Here is a 12,915-nt window from a genome sequence, read left to right on the forward strand (position 1 = left end):
TGAGGAAAAAAAATTAACTTAAATGAGTTTAGCAAGTGGCTGCAATATAACAAAGAGTGAAAAATTTAAGGGGGTCTGAATACTTTCCGTACCCACTGTGTGTGTGTGTGTGTGTGTGTGTGTGTATATATATATATATATATATGATAATAGTGTGCTATATAAATTTACATTATTTTTATTATGTATTTTTTCAATATTTAAATATGCATTTTTATTTGTGGGAGGCAGTATTCATTCAACACATTATTCAGAACATTTTCATTTTGTGCACAATACATGTACCACATATTGCAGAAACAATAAGAATAGTATGATAGCATCAACTAGAGCCCACAACTGAAAGTAGTAGATGCTATATGTGGCTTTATAATCACAAAGTAATTAAATCTATGTTCATCCTTTTTTCTGCCCGCCTCAACTGACGTATGTATTTTTTTGGGAAACTGAACATGAGCTTTCCTGAATGGGAGTGCTGGTCTAGGATCAGTCCCTACTTGACAGTTCTTGACTCTGTCTCTCTAAAATGGAAAATAAAACTGAACCCCAAACATTACTCCCACTCCGAGATGCTATTTAAATAAATATGACCCCCTGAGCCACTAACATGCTTTAATCCATATCAAAGCCTATTGTGTCACTTGACATTTGATTAGAGAAAATACATCTGGTCCTCATACAAGCACTCTGTGCGGAACTGATATGGGTGTTTATCCCACGATAGAAATAGATCTCAGTCTCCGAAGAGCAGCACTGATCATGCAAGCCAAACTGCTAGACCCAAAGCATTCTGAAGAAGGTGAACAATAAAACTGCTCTGCTTTCAGGGCTCAAACACAAGCGTAATGTCTACAAGCACAGACACTAAAAGCTCACTGACTTTCAATAAGATTCCATAAATGAGTCACTTTATTATTACTAAATCCTTAAAAATACACTGTACTTCAGCTTATAGGGTGATCACTTATTCAAAGTTTAATGACATTTCTAATGGCACATGAAATATCGATATAAGGTTTAACAGAGCTGTAAAAATCGATGAATTGCTTCCGAAATAAAATAAAGTGTTACTAATAAATCTGAGTGTACAAGGTCTATTTAAAATAAATAAAATTAAGTCTAGTCAACTTTATCATTAATAAATCAACAAAAAACACAATGCTTCAGCTTATATACAGGTCAGTAGTTTAAAACTTCATGACATTCCAGTAACACTGTACAATAAGATTTCATTTCTCAACTTTAGTTAACTACATTAGTTAACTTGAACTTAATATTTTTAATGACAGCTATTACAAAGTGTTAGCTATGAATCTGAGTGATGATTTAAGTCTGGTCATCTACAAAGGGGACAAGTAATCTTACATGTTATTAATAGTGTGTGTGTGAAGGGGTCTAAACAAAGCATTCTTACATAGCCTACCTTCCACTCGTCTGTGTGTGCGTGCAGGTCCCAGCTCAGAGGGGTTAGAGGAGAGTCGGCGGAGGGGTGGGGGGTGAGGGGGGTAGTGCGGGCTGCTTCCGGCCAGGGTGTGATACTCAGACGTGCTCCTTAGTGCGGGGGGTCGGGGGGCAACAGAATTGGAGGCCGAGTCTATTGACTCTTCTGTGAACTGCTGGTCTGTGGTGGCACCATTTTCAACATGGGCGATGGTTTCTGTTACAAAGAAGCATGAAGTGAAATGTTTTAGTTTATACTTAAGGTATATACACATTAGGGATGTGCATCTCCGTAACAGAGGCCGATGCGATACGCATCTCGATGCACAGCCAACGATACGATACATTAAAGATACATATGTGACCCTGGACCACAAAACCAGTCTTTCCATTAAAGTATGGTTTGTTAGGATAGGACAATATTTGGCTGAAATACAACTATTTGAAAATCTGGAATCTGAGGGTGCAAAAAAATCTAAATACTGAGAAAATCGCCTTTAAAGCTGTCTAAATGAAGTTCTTAGCAATGCATATTATTACTAATCAAAAATTAAGTTTTGATATATTTACAGTAGAAAATTTACAAAATATCTTTATGAAACATGATCTTTACTTAATATCCTAATGATTTTTGGCATAAAAGAAAAATCAATAATTTTGACCCATACAATGTATTTTTGGCTATTACTACAAATATACTCCAGCGACTAAAGACTGGTTTTGTGGTCCAGGGTCACATATGAAGCGGCTACCGATGCGATACGATTCACCCCTATTACGATGCAGTGCGATCCAATTTCTATTCGATTCAACACAGTGCGATTCAAAAAGCAATACGATGCAATGGAAACAAATATGATGCTATGCAATTTAATATGGTACAGATAGTTAGCTCTTATTTCTTTGGTTCAGACAGACAGCAAATCATAAATTAACTTAAGTGCCATCTGATTTTTAATCGCCTCGGTCTCCATAGTGTTGTGATATGTTGTCATATTCACGTAGTAGCAGTGGTGATGAGAATGCATTCGAGATAAAGTTTAGGAGAAATCAATCTACATATAAAATATTGGACAAATTATTAGTCACTTTGTAAATAATAAAAGTATAGTGCATTCACTAAAAATTATAAATAAATATGTTTTTACTGATGCAAATATTTTAGAAACGATGCATCACGATACAAATGCCAACTTGCATCCGATGCACACTTTTTTATATCGATGTATCGCATCGTTAACTTTTATGCCGATGCAAATTGGTGAATCTTACCATTCCTCATACACATACCATTTAAAAGTTTGGGTCCAGTAATATTTTTAAAATGTTCAAAATACATCATCAAAAGGATCAAAAATACAGTACAAATATTCTGAAATATTATTAGAATTTAAAACAACTCTTTTATATTTTAAAATGTAATTTATTCCTATGCTGCAAAGCTGGATTTTCATTACTCCAGTCTTCGGTGCCACATGATCCTTCAGAAATCATTCTAATATGCCGATTTGCTCAAGAAACATTTCTTATTATCAATGTTGAAAACAGTTGTGCTGCTTAATATTTTATATATTTTTGCTTAATACTACTTTATATTTATGGAAGCCATGATACATTTTTATTAGGATTCTTTGATGAATAGAAAGATCAAAAGAATAGCTTTTATTTGAAAAATAAATATTTTGCAACAATGTCAAAATCTTGTCACGGTCACTTTTGATCAATTTAATATTGTGTAAAATAGTAATAATAAAAGAAAGACTAGTTGTGTGTATAAAAAATAAAATACAGGTTTACAGAAGGTTTTACTTACATGCTAGAGGCTAAAAGTTTACACACCTACAGTATTTTACACATAAACCCACTAAAATAAATGCAGGAGAGTATTCCTGTGTTCTGAATGAATATAAATCTGATGTATCAATTAGTAACATGTCTCACTTTATAATTGGCTTCCAATACACATGTGCAAACACTACTACAAATCATTTTGTAATGCTTTTAACACAATTTTTTGTTTCTTCAATTTGTGGCAATGAGCTTGATCTATGAAACATTTAATGAGAGTTAAAAACACAACACCTATGTCTGGCAAATTATAACAGCAGTAGAAAAATAACCCAAATTGGCAGGCCATTCACAACTTCATAAAACTCAGACACTTAATTAGTTACAATGTAGACAATTTAATTAGGGGTCTGTCTGCAGTAAGAGTTTTCTTATGTGCAGTTAATGAGAGAATGAACAGAGGCGTCTAACTCCACCTAAAGAAAACCCCGTCCTCCTTTCACCTTCAGTGCGACCAATCAGAACTGGCTTGGTTCTGCTGCAGTTATTGTGGCATAAAACACTTGATCGCTATCATTCACTCTCAGACACTAGCAAGCGAAATCAGTCAGCGCAACTGAACAAATCGTACCGTCTGAGGGCAGAGCTTCTGTTCTCTGTAGTTTTGGTGACAGGGCAGCGGTGTAGGCCGCTGAATCTCTGTTGAAACGTCTCGTACCTCGTGCTACAGACAAAGCTTCTGACGTCTCCTCTTTCACTGCAACAGAAGAAAAGAGCAGATATAGATCACTTCTGAAATCAATTATTTTGACAATTTCAATTCAAACTAAAATGTAAACATATTCATCTTAAACTGCTGGTCATACATCAAGACCTACAGAACGCAGTTGAATTCCCATAGCATCTGAACTTTAAAGGGGACTTGGATCTCTTTTTGGTCCACTTTTTATTCATACTACTATTTTTAATGAATGAAACAATTTAATCTATTACTGAATTATTATTTATTTATTTATTACTATTGTATTATAAGAATAATAACATTTGAATTATTACTATTATTGTGTAACATTTTTTGCCACGTTATGATTTTAAGTATGCAGCTCTAACAAAGCATATATAACTTATATACTATTGTAGTATTTATTTATATTTAACATTTTTAATTTCAGTAATTTTAGGATTTAAAATTTCATTTAGTTGCAAATTTAAATTTATTGTAAATGTTTTATTTTTAATTACTGCAAATGTCAATAACAACATTGACACAAACACGCACATATACCTGATTTACTCCTTTCATACGGCTTGTGTGTGTTAGTAGTTAGCGGACTGAATGGCTGGCTGCTGAACAGGTTATCACAATGCAGGTGGTGACAAAGAGTTTCTAGAAAGCGCAGAACGAACGATGCACTGGAGGCAGTGGGGAGCTTGACATAGTGGATTCCTCCTTCTGAGCGAACTGCATGAAAGTAGAATTTGTGCAAAATTAAACACATATTTGCATTACTCCTTAACATCACATGGAATGCATACAACTGGGAATGCATGTATAATCTAGTATGCTTTTCATACGGCATTTAAAAAAACATAATCCCAACCGTTGAAATACTTATATTGTGTGTGTGTGGGGGGGGGGGGGGGGGGGTTTGGCACTAAATGGGTGCCGATTAAGGGGCCATGGCGTCACGGCAGATGGCCCCACAGTCCTAGCGTGGGCCCCACCCCCTGCACACACACAAATATAGACACACATATGCACACTTCCCCTGGGGACACCCCAATCAAATGCTCCAAACCAGGTTACACACAGATGTCATCCTTTATTACTCGCAGTCTGATGACATCAGCTGTGCACACACACACACTTCTCTTTAAACATACACACACCCTTCTCTTTTCAGGTCAACCACACACCCATGCTCTCAATTCTCCCTTTATTGTAAAGCACACACAGGCTGAAAGCCTTAAAATAACATTCAACTACACCAATTCAAATGGAGCTCCAGTCTTACAGCAATACGCCATTCAGCTCTCAAAACACTTTAGATTATGGATCATTCTTCCTTAAGGAGCACTTTTGACTCCCTGACGTTTTGAAAAATGAACTTCTTCAAACAATGATTCATATTTGTTAAAACATGCATCCCATGTCATGGCCTTGATCAACCTTAAAGTAGATTAATGTGTGATGAGGATTTTTTTTATACTGTGAGTGCTGGCAATTGCAGTTTTCAGAAAACCTAAAAGTAAACTTAACTAGGAAAAAATTTACTCTAAATTAAAAATCATATTTTGAATTTATTTCTTCTTTTATCTTAACTATATATACACACAGTCAAACCTAAATTTATTCAGACATTTTCAACATTTTTCACATGATCACAGTTTATTCGCTATAGTTTAGAAAACGGTAATAAAATATGACAAGAACTCAAGAGTTAAATTGTGTCAGAACAAATTCATCTTGATTATGCCATCCTTCTGTTAGATTAACAGCTATATGCACTTTTTTTTAGCATAAACATTAAAATTAACATGAAGCCCTAATAATAATACTAATAATAAATCACTTATATATATATATATATATATATACACACACAATGTGATTTCCGTTTGTGATTATGTGATCTTCGGTTAGGAGATCTTGTGATGCAAGTTGGGGTTGATTTTGAGTTCACATACAAACATAAATAGAATAGGCTAATTAAATTAGTCTATTTTAATGTAAGACAACATATTTTTCGTCAGTGATAGAAATATGATTTAAGATGGTAGTGTAAGCAAGTTTAGTTTGAAAACATTTAATAGTTAATAAGACACAATTAGACAATATTTGAATAAAATAATAATAATAATAATAATAAATATTTATTTGCAACAACTGACGGAGTACTGAATGCTGCACGCACACGCAGTGTTGGCAAGGTAACATTTGGTCAGTCATTCCCACTAGGAAAAAAAATATATATCAAAAATGATATCTGGTGTCTGAATAATTTTTGGTTTGACTGTGTGTGTGTGTGTGTCTATACATATACAGTATATTAGGGATGTAACGGTATAAAAATTTCATATCACGATTATAGTGACCAAAGTTATCCCGATTATCAATACTATCACGGTTTTGTGAAATTTAGATGAAAATGTTCAAAAAGAACTGATACACACACTGAAAACATTTCAATAAGTTTTATATTTGAAAATCAACAAACAAGAAATACAATTAACAGCTATATGCACTTTTTTTTAGCATAAACATTAAATTAAAATTAACATGAAGCCCTAATAATAATACTAATAATAAATCACTTATATATATATATATATATATATACACACACAATGTGATTTCCGTTTGTGATTATGTGATCTTCGGTTAGGAGATCTTGTGATGCAAGTTGGGGTTGATTTTGAGTTCACATACAAACATAAATAGAATAGGCTAATTAAATTAGTCTATAAGTGAGATAACGAAATATTTTTTGTCCAATTATTTGCCCTGTTAGTTTTGGTATTGAGGTAAAAGTTACCTTGCATTCGCTATAACAGTGGGTGGTGGTCACGAAGATGACTGAGCAAATTTGATGCGTTTCCCCCTTTTGCAGCGACTTTCTTCTTGCAAGATCGGCAGACAGGGTGACCGTCCTCGATTAAATTGCCTTCAGGACTCTTGTAAAAGCCAAAATACGACCAGACCACCGATTTGGTCCTCATAGATGGCTGAAAAATCTCCAGAGCGCTGTCACTGCCTTCCACCATTTCGTCTCGTGCAAAAAAAACAAAAAAACAACAACACTGCATGCTGCTTCTGCGTCAGACTGATGCTGGCTGGACAGGATTTACCGCGAGTTTTCAAAATCGCGATAATCAAATACGGTTTTGATGATAATTAAATTTTAAACGATAATACTAACCGTCAGCGCATTTTATCGTGATTTATCGTGAAACCGGTAATCGTTCCAGCCCTTACGGTATGGAAAGGGATATAGATATAGAATCTATGCCACGAAGAATTAAGGCAGTTCTGAAGGCAAAAGGGGGTCCAACCCGGTACTAGCAAGGTATACCTAATAAAGTGGCCAGTGAGTGTATATATGTATATATATATATATATATATATATATATATATTTTATTTTAAAGCATTCTTTATTCCTGGCAAAAATGTTCTCCTAATCAAAGAATCACTCTTAAAATCAAACCCAGATCACAATCTAAAGTAGATCAAACTCTGAAGCAGGTCCAAACTAACCTCTGATGATTTCCCCTCCATCAGACTGAGACTGCAGGAAGCTGAACAGAGCTTTGGGCTGAAATGCACAGTCCACGCAGGCTTGGACCGCATGCTGGAGGACCGTGTTCACGGGACCCGGTCCGAAATGATCTGGCAGCTGCAATAACAGTTTACGGTCCAGGCGTGGCCCTGGGTTTCCATGTTTATTCACATACACACAAACTACAAGAGGAGGGAGTGGATAGTCAGGTGAAGCATACAACACTACAAAGCCATCAGAATATTGAGGAGTACATGGCCCATGTATGGCAGAAAATAAAGGCAGGAAGATAAAAGCCTACCTGTGGACACAACTCCTGATTCTCTTGTTGTCTGCAGACTAGACAGTCTCCCATCTGACACTGAGGACGACAACGTGGGGCTTGAAAGTGAATGAGGAACCTTTTGTTTCCTCTGTAATTGTGGAAGACAGAGAGCGAGAGATAAAACACCAATACTCACTCTCACAAAACAACCCCAGTATTGTATGCCCACCTTCTCAAAACTATGGTAGAAGACTACAAATGCCTTATCTTGATTGCGATTCACAAACGAGGTGAATACAGCATGTTTAATGTACCATTCATGGGGAAGAAGTATAATAGAAGTGTTAATGTTTAATATGAATAATTGCTCATGACATAAGGGCCAAAATCAAACAAAAGCTGCATAATGATCAGTTCCAGAGGCAATTTCCCCCCCTCTTTATTTCTTTATACCATAAAGAAAATCCCATTATGTTGGCAAAAAATTATATCAAATTCAATCAAAAACGTAAAAAAAAAAAAAAAGTGTCAAAATGTCTTATTTTGTGTTCCTCAGAAGAGAGAAAATCGTACAGGTTTGAAATGACATGCGTGTGAGTTCATGGCAGATATTGTAGTACTATTTACACACTATTATAGTATTTGTTAATATTTTAAGCTTTTATATGTATACTTTCAGCTTTTATTTTAATTGTAATAATTTTGTAATGTGCTTTTAAAAAAATATTTATATTTAGCTTTCATTTATTTTTCTTTTAGTAATAGTAAAGTTAATTTTACTAATTCAAATAATTGTATTTCAGTTAGTTGCAGAGGCAACATTTTCATTTAATTTGTTAATCAACCAATATTCATAGCGCGTCAAAATGTTCGAGTCCCAGCTCGCGGACCTTTCCCGATCCCGTCCCCACTCTCTCTAACTTTGCTTCCTGTCGAATTACTGTCCTACCAAATAAAGGCAAAAATGCCAAAAACAAAAAAACAATAACAACACTGGTTAATGACGACATTTTTGGGTGAACTGTCCATTGAAGACTGACTGTAAATATCACAATAAATAAATTAAAACCTTTTAACTGATCCATTCAACCACAAATATGCAGTTGTACCTTGCTGCCGGGTTTGGGTCCCCTCTTTTTATATGGTTTGGGTGTGAGCGGTGAGCTCATGGGACTCTTGGCTGCATTGGACTGCGCTTGGCCATTCGGTGACGTGCTGGCTGCAGCTGCTGCTGCCTCGGCTGCTGCTTTTAGCATGGCGATGGTCTGGCTCTTGGGTCTCCTCCCTCGTACCCCCTTGCGCACTGGCAGAGGGGGCAGGGGGTGCGGCAGGTGGTACGGGGACTGCATGGAGCGCCAAGACTGACTGGACTGGCCCAGTGCCGGAGTAAAAGTCTTTGAAAATGTGACTGAAGGTGGGGAAGAAAAAAAAAAGATATAAAGTATTATGATACTATATGATAACAAAAATGTTAAGCTAAATTAACTGTAAAAATTATATATAAATCACTTGACAAATAAAAGTTCTATAGTGTTACTGCATGTATTATGGTAGTTCCATTGAAATGCTTTTGAGCATAATGTAAATATCAAAGTATTTGAATATGCTATACTGTACTATGGTATATACAGCGGTGGCCAAAATTTAGCCATTAATTGTAATAATCCAGTGAGATTTTTGTTTGACAGCAGCCAGTGCTCCACACAGAGATCTGATCTCATCATCATCCAGTCTGTCTGGAATCACATGAAGAACAGAACAAACTGAGACAGACTAAATCCAGAAGAACTGTGACAACGTTTCCAAGATGCTTCAAGAAATTCTGTTGTCAGACTCCTTGTGTGCAAACAAAAATCTCACTTGGATTATTACAATTAATGGCAAAATTAATGTTTGGAAATATAAACTGATATTTCCTACTGACACACTACAACAAAAGATAGATTTAAAACCATTTTTAGCTGGTGAAAATACTAGTGTTCTAATCATTTTGGCCACCACTGTATTAAAGTACTAAGATTCCATTACTGCACCATAGACTCACCATTCTTTTTCTTCTTTTTTTGGAGAAGAAAGCATTTTGAACATGGGTCTGGTTTGATACTATTAAATCAACTGGTGATTCAACACTAGTTGTTACTACTACAATGTATTAGAACTTACAAGATGATTTTATTTAACCATTGTTTGTTAAGCATTATTGCCATATGTGCAATATCCACAAGTTAAATGAGATGATTTATACTGACAATAAATATGAAATGATTCAATCTTACTGCATTAATTTCACCTATCTGGGTCTTACAAAACGCCATCTCATTGGCTATCAGCACACAAACCCCCACCACTCAACACAAACAAACAGGCATTCATAATTAAATAACTAACAATAATAATAAAAAATAATTAATACATTTGGGGCGAAAAAAAAGGAAAAACGTGTGACTTGAATACATTGTAAACGAATAATAATAGTGAAAAGTCACTTTTTCAGTTTGGATCAAATTGATTCTTATGCTGAGTGGATTAAGTGAATTAAACCGAGTCGAGCCACAAACTTTGATATTTTACCCTTTGAATTTGACCACTCAAAAACTCTTCATACTGCTGAATTCTCTTACTCAGAGGCCATTTTAGATTTTGCATAACAGAAGCATCACATTACAGCCCTGAAAGCGGCTGTTTAAAAACGGGCAGTGCAAAAATTGAGTTATCTAGGGATCCATTTCAAGACGGAGTGAGGCGAGACTGTTTCAGCTGGCCATTGTGCCCCACAGGAGGCATGTGCTTTTCAGCACCCTATTGTTTTGCAGGCCTCCCCCCAATGGCTCTCTGGTCAAAGTCTTCTTTTCTGGGGCCAACAGGTAATCCTCATTAGGAAGAAAGACTAACCCCCTTACCCACCTAGATGAGTGTGTGATGGGTATATAAGAGTTATGAAAAAAGTTTGCAGCTAGAAGTGCATCTCCACAGTTTATTTCAAAATCATTTTATCATGCACAGAACGACAAACAATTTTCTATGAATATTACTGTGCTGGCAAGTTAATGTATTATTCATTTAGTTGCTGGTTCAAAATGCAGTGCCTGCTTTTTAGTCTCATTTGAAAGAGCACCTTATGGGTTTCATTTGAAGCGCCCCAAGTATTTTCAGGTAATGCATGTGTTAAAAAACGCAAATGTAATATACGGAATAAAAACATTTGTTAAAAAAAAAAAAAATGTGAAGGCAGATGTTCAAGAAACAGCTCTGCAAAAAAAATTAATAAATAAAAGAAAAAAGCCAATAGACAGTGCTTTGAGTTATAAGTTCATTGTAAATTCATCAAATGCATCCATGCGAGTTTGCTAATAAAAAATTTATCTGCGCACACCCTGCCTTGCAAACCAAATATTTTTAATATTCACAAATCCATTTCCCTTTCCTCTCCTTGAAAACCCACAATATCAAATATCTGCAGCTCAGCATCAACAAATCCATCAATAAAGGTGTAAAATAGCACAAGTCGATGCTTTCTGAGTATCAAACAACAATGACGTGAAATCTCCAATGCATACACCTCCTTCAGACCAATGGCACCAAATTCTCCTATTATTTCCTCTGTATAGGCCATCTCTAAGATCAGATAAACTTCTCATATTACAGGGCGGCTGACGGGCGGTCAGCAGAAGTCGGCTTTGCTAAGTACATCTGGGAACTTTCACAGAGTCCTACGTGCAGCTGCTCTCCTGGGCCTCGAGAGGGGAACGGCAAGAGAAATGAAGCTCGAGACGCATACGTTTAATGAGGAGAGGAGAAAGAGCGTGCAAGGAATGGACAAGTGTTTTCTTTCATTTAAGAGTGGCTGATTCTCATTCAAATCTAATAATGAATATAAGCAGGCACATTGGGAATCAAGCACACATATCCATAATGGGCATGCAACAGAAGCAAAGATTTTCAGAAGCTCTGTCATGGACAATGTACAAGCAAACTTTATCCAGCCTAATCGTTCCGCGTGTAAGGTGAAGCGTATTTCTAAGCAGTTTCTCACTTGCTCAATTCAGTGACCCGGTGACCCCTAGATTGACTCCCAGTACACAGACACACACCCTTCAGCTCAGTGCAGGACCTGAGGGGCGTCTGGTCACAGGAGAGGTTGCAACCGTTGTGCAACAAAGGTGTCTGGGCAAAACCAGTCTAATTACGTCATCTCTTCCACAATATCTACATTTTGCCCCACACCAGACCCGAACGCCAGGGCAATCTGTCTACGGCTGACTGCAGCGTCAACTCAGCAGGAACTAGAACCACATGTTGTGGGGGAGTAACGCTGAAAAAGAGTGTGTGTGTCTGTGTCCATGCATATGTGTGTGGTAAAAGGGGATATAGGGTTCTCTGAGCCCCAGGCAATTTAATGAAACAATGCAATCTGTTAAAGAGCCGAAGTCAAAACAGCTACATCAGTTCAGCAAAAGCTTTTAATATTTTTGTGGCTTCTGTGCAAAAAGATTAATCTGAGATTTTACTTTTACTAGTCAACAGGATTTTTCCATTCAGATGGAAATTAGTTAAAAGCTTGAAATCAGTAACTGAATTACTCTACCTGATGCATATTTATTTTCTTGCTAAAACAAATTTCTGAAGTGAATTCAGCAAAGTTTTTTTTTGTAAAATTTACAATAAATAACTTAATGACTGACCATATATAAAAATCACTAATTTTGTGGCAAGCTACGATTACAATTAATGCTATATATTTTTATGTTACTAGTATTATATTTTTGATTACTAGTAAGAGTGACTAGCATCTTAATATGCAGTGAATATGAATATGAAACAAAGTCTCAGATTTCAAATTCTGTCCATTGTATTGCAATATTCAAACAATAAATGCCGTTTTGCCGCTGTTTAATGTGGAGTGACAGATCGCTGTAGCACCTCAGATCAACAGACGCAGCAGCATGAGGCTCACGTGAACTAATCATCTCCTCCACATTAATACCAGCTTCAGCACAAAATAAACATGACTAAACATCCGAAGGTAAGTTAAAAGAAAGAGTACAACTTTACAAGCCGTATCCGGTCTCATGTAATCGCTCAATCAGTGTTTCCTCCACGCAAAGACGTAAATATAACAGCTTACAAAGTCACGTAACGTCAC

General features: G+C 36.1%; 1 protein-coding gene across 2 annotated transcripts in view; it reads right to left on the minus strand.

Annotated features, from left to right (window-relative positions):
- Positions 1 to 12,915, minus strand: part of LOC107582052 (sex comb on midleg-like protein 2) — a 29,251-nt gene that overhangs the window by 4,327 nt on the left and 12,009 nt on the right. Inside the window, exons 7-12 of one of the 2 annotated variants that reach the window (XM_016267775.1) lie at positions 8,882 to 9,180; positions 7,809 to 7,920; positions 7,486 to 7,689; positions 4,514 to 4,690; positions 3,860 to 3,985; positions 1,424 to 1,657 (exon numbers count right to left, since the gene is read on the minus strand). In XM_016267775.1, coding sequence (XP_016123261.1) covers positions 1,424 to 1,657; positions 3,860 to 3,985; positions 4,514 to 4,690; positions 7,486 to 7,689; positions 7,809 to 7,920; positions 8,882 to 9,180 — 1,152 coding nt within the window. Of the gene's footprint in view, positions 1 to 1,414; positions 1,658 to 3,859; positions 3,986 to 4,513; positions 4,691 to 7,485; positions 7,690 to 7,808; positions 7,921 to 8,881; positions 9,181 to 12,915 lie in introns of both variants that reach the window. The other variant, XM_016267765.1, reaches the window with a different exon arrangement.

This window comes from Sinocyclocheilus grahami, unplaced genomic scaffold (assembly GCF_001515645.1).
Source record: "Sinocyclocheilus grahami isolate Dianchi unplaced genomic scaffold, SAMN03320097.WGS_v1.1 scaffold3.1, whole genome shotgun sequence".
NCBI classification, from domain to species: Eukaryota; Metazoa; Chordata; class Actinopteri; order Cypriniformes; family Cyprinidae; genus Sinocyclocheilus; species Sinocyclocheilus grahami.